General features: G+C 42.3%; 1 protein-coding gene across 1 annotated transcript in view; it reads right to left on the bottom strand.

Annotated features, from left to right (window-relative positions):
- Positions 1–19708, bottom strand: part of med13a (mediator complex subunit 13a) — an 80727-nt gene that overhangs the window by 51829 nt on the left and 9190 nt on the right. The window contains exons 2-3 of the mRNA XM_032533303.1: positions 18849–19083; positions 4325–4493 (exon numbers count right to left, since the gene is read on the bottom strand). Of these exons, the coding sequence (XP_032389194.1) occupies positions 4325–4493; positions 18849–19083 (404 nt within the window). The remainder of the gene's footprint in view (positions 1–4324; positions 4494–18848; positions 19084–19708) is intronic.

Here is a 19708-nt window from a genome sequence, read left to right as displayed (position 1 = left end):
CCAAACGTGGGAACAAAACAATAGAAGAATGTGCTAAGCCACATAACGCACAGTCATGCAGAATAATGCAGACAGCCACATGTGTTTATGCAGGCATATTTGTTATTGTATAATTATGGTTTGGATTTATTTGTTATCATTCACTCTTTTAACATGAGCTGCTGCACACTGGTCTCATCTCATAACAGCTTGATTTTGTTAATGATGCTTTCAGTCAGACAACTAACTGCACAACCAACTACACATATTAAATACAGTAGGGTAGTAATCTAACACACTCCTGATTGCAGCACAGTTGGAGTACATAGTAGGTGTTTTATCAAGCAGATGAAATAAATAAATCATATCCTTTTTGTCCTGATCAAATTGAAACATCAGAGCAGGCTGGATTTAGTGTTGCTTTTGGTAAATGCAGCAAACTAGGAGCGAGTCAACGAGTTAGTCTGCTTTAGGATGACCAATAGAGCACAAGCATCCCGCTTCACCTTGGAAACACACGATCCCATGGTGCATTTCCCTGCTGCCATGACAACCGAGAGGAGCTCTCCCTTGCTTGTTCCATTACTCCCTCCCTCCCTTCTGCTCTCTCGTTTTCCTGAAGCCAGTCTACCTAGCAGCACAAGGTTCACAGAAACAACCAGGCTGCACAACTTGGAGCCGCCTGTACTCTAGACAAAGAGAATTACTGTCAGCTGTATCAACACACACTGCTGCATTTGCAGTTCCCATTAAAAACAAAAGCTTCCACAGATCAATGTGTGTTGATTTATGTATTTAAGATATAGTAAAAACAGTTTGTTTGAATCTTGACATATTTTGTGTATCCTTGTAGACAAAAAAATGGCAGAATATGGCTTATTCTAATACTCCTTGATACCAAAAGAAGACAAAAGGAGTAACTGGAAGCACTGGTAGAGGTTATCATCCTTAAAGATTCTGAGAGTTCAGTTTGCTGCATACTGCTCACCACACACACATCAGGTCTCACATCAGAGAGAGATGATGTAAGCATATCAACACAGGCTGAGGTCTGGGGTTGAGGTTATGAACATTGTCAGCTGGCCACAGCCTCCACCAACTGGAGACTCTGGATGCTGCAGAGGAGTTGTCTGATGATAGGGGGGTAGCCAGTATTTCCCAAAAGCAGATTTTTAAATAGTATTAACGAATCAAGTAAACAATGGGCAGATTAATCAAGACATGTGTGATGTTGGAGTTTTCCCACCAGCACACAACTGTGTGGTATTCCCCAAATGAAATGTTTTTCTTATTATGAGTCTACAGATATGCTCTTACAAAAACAATTTCATTATACAACTATATTTGATCAGAATTTTGTGGTCCCATATTCATTTAAAGGCTGTTGATTTTCCTTGCTGCAATTGCTTCTGTGGTTAGGAGGACGACCTACTTCTTGATAAAAGATGAACAGCGTGCTTTAAGAAGACAAATGAGGGTTAACCAGGGATGCCCCGGTGAGGATATTTACCCAGGATTGTTAGAACAAATAACAAAACCTGTGTTCCTGATTACACAAGGCATTTGACAAGAAAAAGGCATTTGTCGATGGGGATCAATATCTGCAGAACGCTCACTTTGATCTCTGGCCTCTCCAGCCGAGCTTTCGCTGCAGAGCCGGCGCCTAACTAAGTATTTGAAAAAAGAGCAAACTGACGATGGTGGGTAAGTAATTCATTCTGTGTATGCCTGACCACCATGTAATTAAAGGTAACACCAACAAGTGTGGCAAGCCTACTGTTAACTAATTTGTTTACTGTGTGTTTCTGGATTTAGGGAAGAAGGTTAAGTGTCCCAGAATGATGGGTGTAAAACATTGTACACTAAGGATGGGAATTCCTTGGAAATTTCCAGTCCCATTCCCCGGATTCAGCAAGTCACTAAAGATGATGTTGGACCTTAGCGCCGACATGCCAACAATGCAGATGAATTCTCCCTAGGGTTAAACACTTTGTTCACCATGGCAGTAATAGTAGGACAAACTTGAGCATCTTCATGTTAATAAGATGCAAATAAAGGTAGGAGCTCTGGAGCCTTCACTCTGTACACAGAAACAAAAACTAACAGTACTTAAAGCAATTTAATAACTACACAGCCCTACAACATCAAAAACTGCTCAGGAAATGTTTCACTGTCAGACCAGCTGGTCTGGGTGCACAAACGACAACAACAAAAAACATCACAAAAGGGTACTTGTAAATTTTCGTCACAGTTTTGTGCTGCTTTGTTTGTTGAAACTCCAGCGTGGCTGGAGCATAGCGGAACACACCAAAGGGAGAGGAAAAACATCCTTGACGACAACTAAGATTCAGGGTGGTTGCACCACTATTTATAACCTGCCCAGTCTGCTCTGTGACAGCAGAGGGGGATGAAGATAAGGGGAGAGAGAGCAAGTAGAGAAAAAAACAGACACACAGACAGAGGGTGGCCTGTGAATTCCGGAGCAGAGGAAAAGACCATTGTTTTGTTTTTTCTTGACTGGGGCCCTCTGTGATCAGCGCACTGGGTAAAGAGAGAGACGATAGAGCTAAAAACAAGCCATGAATATAGCTTAAAAGAGAAGTGGCTTGTTCTTCAATATTATTTGTCCTGTCCTTTTGTCTATTATTCTGCCAGTTGGGTTAAAATGTATCACACTTGTCCTGACAGATAACAGTCATTGTCTACAGACCAAGGCCCTGAAAGAGTCTGCATTAAAGCTGGCAACTCTGATCTGCCACCTCACATTGGGGATATGATAAAGATAAGCTGACAGCAGAGTTCTCGCCATTTCTATCCTGGACAACTGGAGCAACAGGCCTGTCCTAGCACACACAAGATTATGTTACCCCCATGGTCAACTGACTGGGAAATCTGGCTACAACTCCAAAAACAATAACACTGCACACAGAAAAACGAGCTGAGAGTATGGAAGCTGTCAATTGTTTGTGGCTTTAACAGCATCTTTGATTCTAGGTTGTTGTTTTTTATTTTGAGGCTGCTGTTTGCTTCCTCACCTAATACTGCTCTGCAGGTATTACACATGCAAGCATGAAAAAATGTGTCACACCTCACACTACAACTATAATTATCAAAAACAAATTAAATTAAAAAAAAAAAAAATATCCATCTGAGGTACCGATCAAAAGCTGTGTGTTAATGTGGAGACAGGGTGAGGTAGGAAGGGTTGTCGTCATTTTCTCCTCACTAGCCGCATCTTCATTGCTTATCAATAAACCCAGACACCACGAGCAAGAAATCCAGCACAGCAGATAGCCAAGAGGAGGTGGAGGATGTCTTAGTTGTACACAAACACACTCAGAGAGAGGAGCGATAGGAGACAGACAGTGCTGGCACAACAACACCTCTCTCATTTTCTCATATCACAACTGTAATGTAGTGTACAACATAGGGATGTCCTGAGCTGCTCCGCAGGATCGGGACTAGGGCCAATCCACATGGTTTTTTTGATACATCAATAATGTTATAAATTCTTTGCCTTGGATAAAGCAGCTGTCAAAAGTGCAAAATTGCTCTCCATAAAAATTAAATGAAAAGCAACCAGCAAGCAAGTGACCCGCAAGTTAACTGTGAGACACAAAATTTAAAAAAAACTGCAGCCAGCGGTTTCAACTGAACTAATAATATGGTGATGGATGGCCAAGCAAGCTGCACCGCTCAGGGTATAAAAACAAGTTCATTTTGCATATGTGAGAAACATTTTACAGGTGAGCTGGTTTTGAACTTCAATATTTTATTGATGCAGGAAAGAAAGAAAATTGTCAGGTAAATGTAGAAAATCTGAAGTAGAAGTACACAGTAAGCCGGTAGTATACAGTTGGGTTATTAAGTGCTTTGGGGGCCGTCTGTAAGTTACTACGGGGGAGAACTGTTATGGAGATAGCACCAAGCAGCATTATCACAGGCATGTTTTAACCGGCACTGCACTATTATATAAAACATGAGCAGAAATCCCCGGTACAACATCATTTTTAATATCTGCCTCCATCCAGAGCATCCATATGAACACATAATTGTATTAAGTGTTGCGAGTGGAAACAGAACCTCTAACCCTGGAAGTGAGGGTTCAATAGCCTACACACTCACCTCCACACAAAAACGGTGTAACCTGTGTCTATTGGAGTGGTGCTCAGCATGAGCTGCACCAGACCACATCACAACCGACAACAAGACACATAACATGCCTTAAAGGGCAACGGGAAGAAAAACATACCCACTTCACCAGTGCAGGAACATGTGCAGAGCGCTGCCATACCAGAAAGCCAACGTGGATAAGAACTCAGCAGAACAAGTGGTGCAAACGTACCTCTTGTTGATGGGTTTCTCATCCTTTTCGTAGGGTTTGACAAACCACTTGCCGATGCGAACGAAGCTGCGATTCATGAGGCAGCGCTCCAGCAAGTTGTGGATGGCTTTGAACAGCAGCGTGCGACACTCATAGGAAAGCCCGTTCTCCCACAACCCATCATCCTCAGCTGCAAAGAAAAAAAAAAGAGATACACAAATGTAAGAGGAGTGGAATGCTGTAGGAGTTTTGGTGCCATATTTACCAACCTGTACGAACTCTCTAGGGCAAACACTGTCAATCTTGGCTGCACAAAAACTTAATTGACAATTACAGTGAGAATGGTGCATCAGATGGCACAGTCACTTATACAGATATTATCAGTGATTACAAGATTAAGTATAGGAGCACCAACACTCATACCAAACGTATTGTCACATTATGCTGTATCACCAAAATCAAGCTCTGAAGTTATAAACAATATCCCCCAGCTTAACCTAGGTACTGGTAAAAGTGTTTTTTCCTTTTGAAGAAGGTGCTTTAATTTTAGACAATTGCAGGAACCCCAAAAAACTAATAACTCTCTACAAAAGGTGTTTCAAGAGTATTTTCAATCACTGTTTTGTGTGAATGACATCAACTCTGAGCATGGTCTTAATAATGACAAGCTCACTGACTGAACCAACCCAATAAATTCAGTCCTGTCCGATCCCATTATGAACACCCTGCAACTCCAGTCTGATGAACTTTCTAAGAAACAGATGTAGCTGTGAGCGATTAGGTTTCCAATCAAACACACAGGTAACTCAGAACAGGATCTTGCGCGATCACTTTTAAGAACAACAACTGAAGGAGAATTGTGACATGTTCACACTTTGGCAGTTCGATAAGCATGACAAAACCATTTTCAATGACCTGACAGTTAACACTGGACACCTGGATACAGAAATTGCACATTTCCTGAAATGCAAAAGAGTAAGTCATATCTAAAGTGACATCTGGGAATTATAAAAAGATTGTAAATAGGCAATGAAACTGCAAATAGAAGTTTTCTCACTGAGACAGAGGAGACAGAAACCTGCTGCTGCCTGCTTTTAAGTTTGAAGGTTTCAGGTGCTTTCTGCTCATCCGCACATTGAGTTTTGATATCAGGTTTTAGGAGTGTTACAGTACACAAGGTCCACGAGTACCCCGGTATTGTTTTTGGTACAGTGGGGAAAACCATCAACCACCAATCATGTTGCTACAAAAATGAACGTACCCAGACATTTACAAATGGTCGAAAGATAATGGGCATTAATCAAAAAGCAATAGCTGTGTGTGACAAATTTATATACACATGTAGGAACCTTATGTTGTGGCTCACAGCCCTTTTGTGCTCTAAAATGCAAAAACATGCTGTATTCGCTGGACTTACAGCTTCTTGCTGCTGCAATAAAACAATTGCAACCCATTGGAAACCACTTAATTGTCTGTACAGGAACTCTTTCCTTTTTGGATGTCATATATATGGAACTCTCTACAACACGCATAAATGGAGCGCCAGAAAAGACTTTGGACAATTAGTTCAACATTGCTGAATCCTTGAAATCCATGCTGTAGACTTGTGCTACAGCCTTCTTATCTCTATTTGTGCATGTGTTTGGTCCCTTATCTTATGTCTGTGTGTGTCTGCTTATGTGTGTGTATGTCTGTTTTTGTATGTGTTATTTGTAAGCTGCAGACAACAGTCTTACTGTTGTAAGAGTTTCCCTAACTTCCCGTCTTTCCTCTCTGTTTTTTTTTGTTCCTGGGACACATTCTAATGTCTCAGCATATTGTTTATAATTGTTTGTCATTTTTACATAAAAAACATTTGATCACAAAAAATATATATATTGTGGCTCACACAAGTATATTATGCATAAATACCATGCTTTCTACACAACTGATTATGTAAACATATCCGCTGTGTGTCTCAGCGTTGCTGTTTCAGCGGGTCGCTGCTTAAACACCATAGGGGAAAAGGACATGTATCCCAGGGCATGTTCACACCCTTTTGTTTGTTCTGGTCCGAAACATTGATGGGTTTTGTAAACTTAAAGAGTGTTTTCCCCTTGGTTCTGTCACTTTACACAGAGAAACGTGAATCACAAAATGCATCAGTAAAAACCACGTGACCACAAAGAGAAGTCAAACTAGCATGGTTTAGCTAACAGACCGGAAGTGACACACTGCCAACACTCGGGTAGAACTTGCACTTATTTGTTCAGTTCTAGACTGTAATTAGACTAAGTAAGGCTCACAGCACAATAATTATTTGGTTCATATGGCGCATCAAATCAAAATAAGTCACAGGATGAATAAATGTAACATTACACCCATATCAGAGTTGCTTTCTGAATCACATTCTGTGCTGGCCTGAATGCTGCTCTAATCTCATTAACAACCATTGCTCACATCATACAGCACTTAAGCTCCTTTCAGTCAAGTCTTCAGCAAACATCTCCCCAAGTGTGCCATATCTGCCTGAACACGGACAAAATAAATACCGGCGTGTGTCCCACCCTTCGCATCAGCACCACCCTTTGCATATTTTTCCTGACTTAGAGCAAACAACCAGCTATGTTGCATGGATGCAATTGTAAACATCTGCTAGAAAATGTATAGAGTGTAAATTCTAATATTAAACAACATTTTTGTTTAATATTAGAATTTACATTTCTATTTTTTTTAAAAGGCATCCACAATCCCCCTCAAATCTATTGCCAAATGCCACAGCTCTACTAGACACAGAGTTCAGCTAGCCTTTAAAACATTACATCGAACCAAGGGAAAACAACCTCAGGCTAGCTGCCAAGTAGAGGGCTACGTGCCCGCAGATTTTGAGAGCAACAGACTAATTCATCAGGTACACACACAAACACACACACAAACACACACACACACACATCTTGAGGGATAAGATCAGGAACACAGAAAAGCAATGCAAATGCAGGAAAAAGGAAGGAAAACAGCAATTTCCCATTAAAAATGAACAGCAACAACAGGAAAAAAAATCAACAACAGTATAAAGCCATTTAAGTTTCTAGTAAATGTAGATGCGAGTATGCATGGGATCAAGAACTCTTTTCCCCGAGTCTGCTTTGAGTGACTTGGCAGCTGGTCTGGCATTCTGAGAGACTGGCAGGCAAGAGGGCAAAAAGTCAACAAGAAAAGAAAGACAACCACTGAGGCACCGACAGCAGATTAAGAGAAAGGACGGGAAAAAAAGATAACATAGGATTTAGGCCAAACTGCTGGCTGAAGAGACAGATCCGTGTGACTGATAACTATTGAAAGACAGAGGAAAATGAGGAGAGCAGCAGGGCTTAAATCTATGGCAAGAGTGATATTAACCCAGCTTGCAATTTGCAGTTATACCGTCACTCCTACTCCAGTGCTCAGTGGATGATGGCTTTCTGTAAAACTGGCAGAAATCTCACTACACCTACTTTTACATCAACTGCCATGGCGATCCCATCTGCTTTCCACTGCCAAGACCACATCTGCCCTGTGCCTCCTCCTCTTTGTCACTTGTTCCTCCTCAGTCTCTCCCTTGAGCGTGGTGCAGCTCTAAAACAGGCGTCTGGTTTACATCAAGTGTTCCTAACGACCTCACGTTCATCATGCAACGCCTGCAGCAACACTCCCCTCTTCAGATAGGCACAGAGACAAAAAATGTGGAAGTCTATGCAAGTTCGATGTGTACAATGTGACACTCGCTAGAAATGGCAATGCAACTTCTTAAAAACTTATCTTCCACACAAAACCAAACCTCCAGGGCAGGGGTGACTCTTTGCTCCGGGACAGACCAGAAAACACAAAATAGCAAAGGGCAGCACAGAACTATTCAACAAACAAAACAGAACAACTCCTCAGTTTAACCATCTTCTTTGGAATTAAAAGCTGAAAATTATTTTCAATATAAAAAAACACAGATTATTTTCATCAATCTTCAATTAATCATTGAAATGTCATTGACAAATTTCTTAGAGCCTTAGGTGACATTAACTATCATTTAGCAGACATATCAGATATGAAAAAGCATAAAATTCTCACATCCTCCTTAAACTTGGAGTCAGCGAATGTTTGCCATTTTTTGACTGTAACAATTAGTGAAATAGTTGCAGATTAATGTCTAGTCAATCTGCTGATCGTTTCAGCTCCAGAGAAAGAGTACATTAACATTACCCAGACTGTCTGTAGCAAATGTGCTTTTTGCAGGGCTACGTTCCATTTAAATGTAATCCTCATGTACTTAACTTTGTGCGCATATTCAGTTTTAATGTAGTAGATGGTTATAATAAAACACTTTAGGCTTCCATGGTTGGAAAAGAAATTGTAAAATGTATTTATAAAAATAAAAAATAAAAAGTGACCCAAAATGGTGAGTGCACATGTAATGGGAGGGTGGGACATGGTGTGCGGTGGTCAGTGCACAGGGCGAAAGATGAGTGGCCTCATTTAGATAAAGATTTATGAGATCAGCTGATGGCTAGGACACTTTCATGTCTCTGCCTGCTGTGTAGCAGGCCCAGATGAGCTGACCTTTAGAAGAGCCCTTAAGCGGTTGCGCAGCAGCTCTATTAAGAATACTTGCATCTACCTCAAGCAAGAAAACAAAACGAATAACAGCGAGATACAGTGCAGCATGAGTACTCTGCTTATCCTCAAATGAAACACGTTAACCTCTTCCACTCTACTGTCTTTTTTGTTCCCACCATTTTTGTCTTTTTTTTTTAACCATTTGTTACACATGATTTCTGCTAAAATTAACCTCGACGCTCCCTCAAAAATTGTCAAAATTCCCTCTAAAATACCACATTAAAAACACCAAGAACTTAAAGGAACATCATAGAAAAGTCCATGCTTTGATTTGGTATTAAAACCTTAAGACATTCGGAGATTTATTTAATTTAAGAATTGCATTTTTCAGCAATTGAACAGTGAGCTCTTCTGTTATGGAAATTGTTATCAATTCAACTAAGAAAGCCATACATTCTCTGAATGCCCTCGTTCTCTACTTTGCGCTTGTAAAGCTTCATGAGGCTGTGATTATCCATGAGCTCCAAATAGGTCAGTTTATACAGTGAGGTCAAGTTTCAAAAATGGTCTCACTTCAATGAAATGGCTACTATGGGAACCAAAGCCCAGTTCAGACCAAAGATCCACAACAAGATGAAACAGTTTCAGAACGTTGCAGTGGTCTGGACCGGCCTGTCTCCGCTTCACTCAGGCCAGCTGATGGTGGTACCTAAGACTCAGCTGGTCCAGTCGCCGGTTTTGAACTTATGAGGCGTCAGCCAATTGCGAAGTCAGCTGGTCAAGTCGGTTACAAACTGTCAACTGGTTGAAATGGCAGACCGAGGTTTAACGAGCACCCGCAAGCACCGTATGTGGTCGAGGAAGCTAGAGATTGACTGAAGAGAAGAAGTGGTGTCAAAATTAAGCAATGAATCAGAGAAATTAAACATGTCTGCCTATTCATCACTACTAGAAATGCAACTGTAGCAAGTATCTACCTATGATAGGTAGATACTTGCTATGAGGATGAATGAATGATAGATAGTGATAGTATCACTATCCTCATTCATATTTCAAGACGCTACAAAAAAAGCAAATTAGAACGGAAGTAAAGTGGGCATGTCTTTAAAGGAGAGACTCGCGGGTACCTATAGAACCCATTTTCGTTCAAATATATTGGAGGGGAGGTTAAGGGACCCTTTTGAAAATGGCCATGCCAATTTTTCCCTAGTCAAAATTTAGCATACTTTTGAATTAGTTATTTAGCCACCTTGCAAACATGCTAGCATGTTATGGTTGGTACCAATGGATTCCTTAGGTCGTATAATTTTTATATAACAATATCTTTACTCTATGGTTTTTATCATAAAATAGCACATGGGTGTTATTGGGGTCTTTGAAAACTGACAAGTACAAATTAGTAGAAAGTTTTAAAAAAAGCTAAGGGGAGAGTATTTGAGCCCCCCTCCCAGTTGCTCGTCTGTGTATAAGCAATTAGAGCTACAGTCGGTCATTAAACAGCTAGATTAATGCCTTGTGATCGACTGCGCTCAGGGGGATTCTACCAAGCCTGGCCAGAAGGTTTTCTCCTCCACTTGCTCCTTTTCATCCTTATCTGCAAGAAAAGAGAGAGAGCACCAATGGTGCTCTGTAAAAGCTCCATTACTTATTAATGAATATTTCTTGAACAGAGAAGGAAGGGAGAGAGAGAGAGAGAGAGAGAGAGACTGCACCCATGGGCCAGAGCTGCATGCATGGTTGAGTCCCTGCGCTGTGCCAGTCAGAGAGAGAGAGAGAGAGAGCAGGAGAGGAGATGGAGCAGGAGGAAAAGAGGAAAGCGGAGGGTGGTTCACAGGCAGGATATTAGCCCTGGAAAATTGATCCCCAAGCACAAAAGCCATCGGCCTCCCCTACTTTTTTTTTTTCCTTAGAGTCTTGGTTTATCTATTCATCAACTCTCTGGGTTGTACACTGAAGTTTAGAACCATCCATGAAGGAGAAACAAAAAAGGCACTAGAAACCCTGAGCCTAGGTTAGCCACATGTATCTCTGACTAATTATCTTTGATATACATCCATGGCCATTCTGTGACCACAGCCACACCAACAAACCTACGCAGCATTTCCACTGTTTGGTAGTGATCAAAAAGTATAGAAATTAAGAATATGCCATTTGCTGGGATGAAATGAGAAGAAAGAATTGAGAAGAGAAAACACTGATTTTACGGTACTAACAGGAAGTTTAAATCCAGTGTTTCCCACACAAACTAATTTGTGGCGGCGCGCCACACAATCAACACCGGCCGCCACACATTGCGTATCATTATTATTATTTTAACGCCATTTAAAACAAGCATTCGTTCAGCTGCCTTTCCTTTCCCTGCACCCCTCCGTCTCTCTGTCACCTTACACTCACACATATACATCCCCTCCTTTTCAGACCCCCTTAGCGACTTTTTGCACAAAAACGACTAGCGACAAATCTGGCGACTTTCTGTGGAAAAAGATAGCAACTTTGTGTAAATAAAGCCGCCAGTATTGTCCAGCAAGCACGCAAGGTATTTCTCTCCGGTGGCCGCCAAAACAGTCACCTCTCTGAATCGGTGTGGATGAGCAGAGGAGCAGCCCCTCCCCTCCCTGTGTGCGTAGGCAGGTAGAAAGGGGAGAGGGACAGGGTGGGGGGCCGGTGTAGGTAGGAGAGACAGCAGGACGCGACGGGGGAAAGACGTCGCTAAACTGGCCTGGCCCTGGGCAAGCCTGCCTTCTTTTACAATTCTTTATCGATCTTTTTACCTCCCTTTGTAGATATTTTTTAAATTCAAAAGATTATTATTATATTATTATATATTAAAACGTAAAATAAATTCCTGTATTGAATTTGTGATTATTTCAATAAAGATTTATATTTCTGTCCATCTACCTTGCTGACACAACCACTAAGCTTTATGCAAATGATTGCATAATTATGTCATAAATATGCTAATGAGTGCATGATGTAATCCCCCCCCCCTGCCACAAATTGTTTCCTAATCTTTGGGAAACCCTGAAATCTCATTCCAAAAAAAGCAGGAATGCAATTCTTTGTGTTACAGTTTGCAAGCGCTTTGTAAACATCATTTGTTCTTTCAAAATCAGAATGTGTTGCTGATGTGCTAGCTGGCTAAATAGCGTCTTGCAACACATTAGCGTGCCACACAACCAATAAATCAGCCTGTTGAGTATTTTTAAAAGGGTTCTTCTCAACAACCTCAAACCAACATCGGTAAGACCTGTCAGCATTTCTAGATGCATTTTGATGTTTGCTATCACACACACTTTGGATTTTCTGTATTGGAGATGATAAGGCAGGAAAAGTCTTATAATTATATGGAGAGCATGAAACAGATCTGTTTCTTTTCACTACAAGCTTGCTGATGATCAATGAAAGCTTGTGCCACAAAGGGTGTAAAGCTGTTAGTATACGCCATACTTCACCAACTGCGTCCCTTTTTGTTTGTTACTTCGGTCACTTTTTATGTGAACAACTGAGTGTAACACTATGAATGTCCTCCAGGAGAGACTGTCTGAAAATAGGCGCCGAAATATGCGCCCTATAATTAAATGATGATCACGTCTCCACCCTCCGAAATAAAGAGCAGACATAATTTCAACACATTTCAATTCTGTGGAAATAAACATCTGTATTCTGCAGGTAGTGCTTCAACTGAGAATATATCACAGATATGAGTGCAGTTCAATAATTATCAAGTTGTGAGCTCTTCACAGAAAATGGGAAAAAAAATGGTCTGACTGGTAAAACCGTGAGACCTTCATCCAACACAGTTCCACAGACTACAGAAATATGCCCTTTGGAATTGGATATTCTGCCCTGAGGTGCAGAGCAGGGTTGTTTTCATTTCAACATTGATTCAAATAGGCACAGAGGAGAGGACTAAAACAAAAAATCCTAAGAACTTAGCAAAGCAAGAAAAAAAGTAATCAAAGAAATGACTGCATACTAGCACAAACATTTTTTTTTCTCAAGAAGATCATTGTGGGAAAATAGGCTTACAGAGTGCTGCTAAATTAAGCTTTTCTTCCCTCTATCCCTGAATAGATCCCAAGCTGTGTTCAGCAACTAGCTGAAGAGATGGGCACTATGAAAGTAGTCCTCTTCATCCCTCCCCCACTCTCCTACTCTAGAGATCTGACCCAGCACCCAGTATTGAATGGATGTGTGTGAGCTCCAGGGACCATGGTGGAGACAGCAGATGATCATCTCCCCCTTCGAACCTTGACTAAGAGGAATATGCATGGATACATGTTTTACAAACTTAAGCATGCAACACTTAAATGAATTTATCAAAAGACAGTTGCTTAATTCTCCTACATCGGTGTTTTTTGAGTTTCCCCTTCAACTTAATCAGAGAGGTAAAGAATGGCTGCAAGGTGAAGCCTACCACCCTAGGGCCGCATGCAGCTAAGAGAACAGTGAACTAGGAAACACCCAAGAGTGACACATGGTGTCAGATGCCCAGCTGTGGACGGCCAAGTGGGATGCATACAGGGGAAGGACGCTATGGAGGGTGGCAAAAGGGACCGGAACAGACTTGTCAGAAATGTACCACAGAGCATTTCCCTCCGCAGACAGACATTCATTCCTAATTTCTATGCAAAAAAAAATATCAGTGGGTCTCTGAGGGGAGGAAAAGGCAGCAATTTATCTTTCGCTTTGGATGCCCCTGATCAGAAGATTAAACCAGCTTTTGAGGAGAGATGACGATGAAGAGAGCACGGCATTTGCATAAGAAAACATGCCTTACCAGTGGGAGGGGGGAAGGAAAGTTAAATTCACCAGTGGCAATCACTTGTTGGGAATAATTTGTCGGCATGGCCAGGGGTAGATTGGAATTAGTTTTCTTGTTGTGTTAAAACGAGCAAGGCGGGTTGTCCAACAATTTAGAGAAAGGGCTTGGTGGTTAGCCTTACTTCAATGGTGATTAAGCGTCCAACATTAAAAGATCCCTCAAGTTTTCCGCCCTTCACTACTCTCATCTCTCTGGCTCACTCCTTCTCCCCCTCATCTCCCTGGAGAGAAGGGATTACTGGCACACTGGTATACAAAAATGGCACTTGCACAAAATTAAAAGACTTTCAGAGGCCGCTAATCTAATGAGGGAGGAAGGGGGAGTGGGGAATGAGTAAGCGCCATTTCAGATTGCCGAAATGAAAGGAAATGAGCGGATTTTCATGTTTACCGCCAACATTGCATTAAAACTAAAGAGAGACTGAAAACCCAAAAGAAAAGAAAGCTTTTTATTCCCCAGACAGGCGCGGACCAAAGGCAAAAAAAATCCATCAAACTATTGGAAGAAAACCGTGTGGGGGTTCAAAGGCAACAACAGTGACATTCCAGTTGAGAGCATGAGTTGGGCTGGTGGCGCAATGTTCTGCCCCAAAGGTTACGTATACCAAATATTTCCATTACTGACAGAATATTTTGATGATGGAACAACCACAAGGCTGTCTGTTACTGTGATAGATTAGAACACAGGGTTATCTACAGTAATTTTAATAATTTAAGCCTGTTTTTAACTAGTACTGACAACGCTATCTTACCATCACCAGTCTCTCCTCTGCTCCGCTCTGTGCATGGAGACGCTACAGGCAGGCTACACTGAACATGAATGCTATGTGTACCGTTTGCAGAGTGGCTTCTGCAAGAAAAAAAAACATTAATCTGCATCATGTGGTGTTGACCTGAAAAGTGGCTGCATGGTCATGGTCTCTCCAAACTTGTTTTGTATATTTTAATTATCAGGAGTGTGACAGTATGGAGTTGTTCTTACCGTGGTGAAGAAGCAATGTATCACCACGATATGGCGGTTAACTGCAACCCCGTTATGAGCATAGCATAGTAGCATAAGTTAGAGCGAGATTGGCAGGTGCCTTAAGTGAGTGCCTGTGTGGTCGTGCAAGGAGAGCGAGTGGTGAGAGTAGTGTATGAGTGCAGCTGTAAGAAAAAGAGGTAGCAAATGAAGTGATTTAAAAGTGAAGTGATTTAAAAGTGAACATAAAACAACAAGCTTCTCAAACACAGTGGCTTCTTCTGTTGTCAGTACTGCCGGTAAAGTGAAGTTAGCTTCAGAAAGCTTGCTGCTAGGCTAATGTATGCAGCGTAAAGTGCAATGGTAAACATTAAACTAGGAAAACACCGCGGTAGTGTCACATCATTGCCGGTATTGCGGTTCTTGTCACAGCCCTATTAATTATTTAAAAATGTAAATGAAGGAATGAAAATTAAATGTATGTCTTATCATTTAAAAAAAAAAAATCTAAATCACAGGTTATAATATATTCTAACTACATTTTTATGACCTTGTCCGTCAATGTCATGAACAATGAGAAAATCTAACGCAACCACTGGTATCTGACGATTTCCACCTCCTCAGGCAACAGGCAGCCAGGAGAGTCCACAACGCAATACATTGTCAAACATCATCCTACTTCTTGGACTACACACATGCATACACTCTGCCAGAGCAGTGATCTTCAGTACATTTTAATTCTATCAGCATTCACGTGACCTCTCCTTAATCCCTATTAGAGGGTCAGAGTGAATACCAGCAGAAATCTGGGGCAGTAGGAGAAGGACTGCCTGCAGACCACTGCATTAAGGGCCAAATCGTAAGGCAAGGGGGTTCATAGAGGTTCAGAACAGCCACGCTCAGAGGTAGGGGGAACCATAGAACCAATATTCTTTAAGTATGGGAATAACGGCACATATTTTCAGATAGTCTCACTAGGAAGGCATTCATTGCATTTCACATGAAAAGTGACAGAAATAGATCAAAAGAATCACAAAGAGAGCTAGAGAGATACATACTACAGCTGGCCAATCACAGCGTGGAGTGGGTGTGAATGTCGGATTGACTGTTTGGGAAAGACAGAAATTGCAAGACACAGGGTTCAACTAAGGACCAACTTGGGATCCCACCAGTCACGACTCCAAATAGTGCCAGGGGGTAAAGTGAGAGTGTGTGTGTGTGTGAGATTATTATTGATTAATCAATCAATAATAAATCATACTTTCCATAAGAAAGCAGCCCTAATATAAACACTTGGTAAATCCTACTACAGCAGGCGTCTCCAAGACCACATTTTGCCATTATGACACACGCACACAAACAAGGTGAAAAACAATACCTGTGTCACTGCTGCGGCTGGTAATAAGCTATTCAACCATCTGACAAGCAGGTCAGGTATACTTGCGCCTTAAGCGGCTCTAGAAGAGAACAGCAGCATCCTCTCCTCAGTGGTAAAGACATGTGCACATATACAGGTAATGCATCTAGGCACAAGTCCTGACATTCCTCCATACCCTCAGCTGTGTTATCAGGTCGCAGGACACACCCTCTTGAATGGACTGATCAGCAGCTGCAGATCGGAGGTTAGGGGGAGAAAAAAAAAGGCCCTCTGGCTGACTTAAGATCCATCAAGAGAGGCTGCTCTGCTTCATTTCACTGGCAGAGCCCCACAGCGGCTACAGGAGGGAAAGGCTCAAGAAGCAGGAGGAAGAGATCTTCCACTAGAGAGAAGAGAACACTATCTTCCACAACAGGAAACACAGATTACACCACCCTGCTGGGAACCATTCACACTGAGATACTCATGATTCAGGGTGCAAAACACTCAAGAAACATGTTGAGTGGGGAATATGTAAAATCTCACGTATCAGTGAATGTCCACGTCAATCTCAAGAGGAATAGATAGTAATCCAGACGTGGGGTTTTGATAAGAAATTGAAAAGAACACCAGGTCTGAAATAAGACCTACCTACAATCCTGCCGAAACGTGATTCATAATACCTGGGAGGAAAATGCTGGTCAATATTCTATTTAATTTGTATCTCCTGAAACACATAAATGTTGCACTTAATCCCCCCAAAACTGGCTTAAGAACATAGCAGTGACTCCAACAATTTCCAAATATAGATTCTCCATACCACCCCCTACTACTTGAAATGTAGCACACTATTAGAGGGCCTGAGCCAGACGCTCCAGGTAATTACCAGGACCTGTTAGGCCTGAATGAGCTGCCCATCGTTGCCTTCAGCTCCCATTTTGAGTCCAATTCAGGCACAATGTCCCATAATGAAGGAGGGTCACAGACGGGCTGTGCTTGGCTCAGACTCCAAAGTTCACTCTACATGGCAGAGAGCATAAATAAAGATGGCCTTTTCCATCTTCCACCACTAGTGTTACTGTTACGGTAGAGGGAACAGATGAAAGTGGGGGGTGGATGTATTTGTCTTGTTCCTGCATGGCTGCTACCGTTTGCGGTGTTTGTCACCAAAGTTATAATCTGACAGAGCTCAGTTTGTAATTCCTTCTTCAATTCTTCATCCTTTGAGAAATATCAACTTTAGATTACTTGTTCTACTGTGCCGCAGCGGCCACTTAGATATCATAACCCTCTCTCAAACAAACATGAAATAATGAGACAGCTAGATGCCCAGTGTCTCCAGGGAGAGGGTGTTGCCCTACAGCTGTTGGCACTACCAGCCTGGCTGGCTAGCCTATCAGTCAGAGGGGGGGGGGCATTAGGGAGGTATCATATTACACAGATTTTTAGATTTCCCTAAGGCTCTCACTTGAGGTGCTGACACTCCAAGATCGTCGGCTGCAGGTCCATGTTGGGCGGACATTGAGCACCTGTTGCCCTAGTTTTCGCGGTGTGTCACGCACCATCACAACTTATCACCCCCAGCTGACTTCCTTTTGCAATCAGCGAGAGGAATCCCCAATTGGCTATTCAGCTTAAGCGAAAAAGAGAACGAGAAGAAAAACAAAAGTGAAGAAAGCAAGCAAACAAAGCTGAGAAGGCACACACACACACACACACACACACAGAAGCATAAACATGCCCCTAAATTAGTAAGTGTTTCATTCACACACTCTTGTCACATCACACTGCTCTCGCCAGATGACTGACAAGTTTGTTCGGCTCATTTTCTGTAACCAGTGTAGCATGAAAGCATGGTACGTGAAATTAGCAAGCGAGCTAACCGGATGCAGCGGGCCGCTCGGCCCCTTCGCTTCCCACCGCTGGAAGACTTCTTTATTATGAGAAAAGGACGACAGCCCGAGAGATGGACAATCCAGTCTGCTGTCATCCAGGTGGGGAGTGAAGCAGCAGGGGCTGTATGCTCTGCACTGCTGCTGCCTGATCCGGGCAAACGCTGTTTTGTTGTATGTATCATATTAACGGTTTACATATCCGGTTTCCCTTTTTGAATGACAAACAGATAACCGCCGCCTGATGGAGTTGCAGAACGTACAAGCTAGTTGGCCGTCAACTGTAATCTTTGCAGTGTGTTCAAGTAAAACCTTTTGGCCAAGACACAGGCAACGCGACAGTCGGCCTTCATCGCTACTACTAGTTTGCCATCTGCCTGGTGTGTCAGGGTCTTTACAGGGTCCCTCCCCTGTGGCTACCTGACAATCAAGCAGTGATATATGTATCCTTTATCCTTGTACAACCAATAACATATCTTGACAGGGTGATTTACAAAAGCTGCAAGCCTTCTACAATTTACGTTATCTTTACAGCCATCACTCTTTTAGCTTTATATCCTCGAACAAATCCAACAAGAGGTGCATTGGGGGAGGTGAATTTCATAATAGATTATTTTTCTTGCCAGAATAGAGGCTGAGACGTAGAATAGCAGTGCTCTCTCTATCTCTTTAATCAATTTGCCAAAACAACTAGAAAAACTACTATCTGTAACTATCACGCAACAGAAGGGCAAATTACTGCTCCTTAATTTTAAGAACCACCTCCCAGTTCCCTTGAACTCGATCACTGAATCCCTACAAGCACCCTGGGTGTTGTTCAGTTTCTGACCCTGACCTTCATGTAGTGAGAAAGCAGCATACAGAGGATGTAAATGCACAGCTTCATAAAACAAACATTGTTTTTCCAAATCACATGCCCTTATGTGTATGCAAAGGGGCTCCCACCTGCAAGCTCGTGGTGGATGAGATCGGCGAAGTTGGGGTCGTCCCCCCACCAGAAGAGCCAAAGCTCCCTCCGCCCCTGCCGCTGACTGCGCCGCCATACGCTTAGCACGTCGGCCTTCAGGCAGCGGCTGAAGCTGCATAGGATGGGGTCTTCCTCCGTCACTGGAAAGAGGATGGGTGCAGAGGTGGGACCCTGCCACACAAACCTCTTCCATTTGATCCCTGTCAAGTCAGCCTGCAAGACAAGGGAGGGGGAGAGAGGGAGAGGAGGAGAATGTGAGTTTGCAGAGTCGCTGCTTCAGGATCCACTCAGCACCTCGGAGTAAACATGTGCTGAGCACAGTGTAAAGAGTAGGTATTAATCCTCTTTTATGGGGCAGTTCTCTCACAAACTAGTACAAGACACCCGGGCTGTCAAAATAGAAACGGGAAGATTGAAAGATACACAGTAAATTACAAGAAAAGTGAGTTAATAAAAATGAGAAATTGCCCTTAAAAATTGGGACATTTGTTTGTTTCTGCAAAGAACTATTTACTTGCTTCAGGTGCTTTCCATATCACCATGAACAACATGTTCAAAACACAAATAGGAAAAATCTAATGCTGGTAAATGTGGTCTCACCACCTTAATCCTCATTATTGGTGAGTGCTGGGGGGTGTTTTGCCTTTCTATAAACGCTGTCTGGCTTTTATAGAGAGAACAAAACACACAGGAAAAAAGCCTCATAGGCAGTAAATCACTGGCAGGGTTATTAAGTGTTAAAGCAGAAACATTACGCTCCACTGCTAGCTAGCACTGCTGCTTATCATCCAAGCGCCGCCAGACTACCCACGTCTACCTTAACACATGCACACACACG

This window comes from Etheostoma spectabile, chromosome 13 (genome assembly GCF_008692095.1).
Source record: "Etheostoma spectabile isolate EspeVRDwgs_2016 chromosome 13, UIUC_Espe_1.0, whole genome shotgun sequence".
NCBI classification, from domain to species: Eukaryota; Metazoa; Chordata; class Actinopteri; order Perciformes; family Percidae; genus Etheostoma; species Etheostoma spectabile.
Note: the sequence above shows the minus strand (reverse complement) of the source record. Positions and strands in the feature narration are given on the sequence as shown.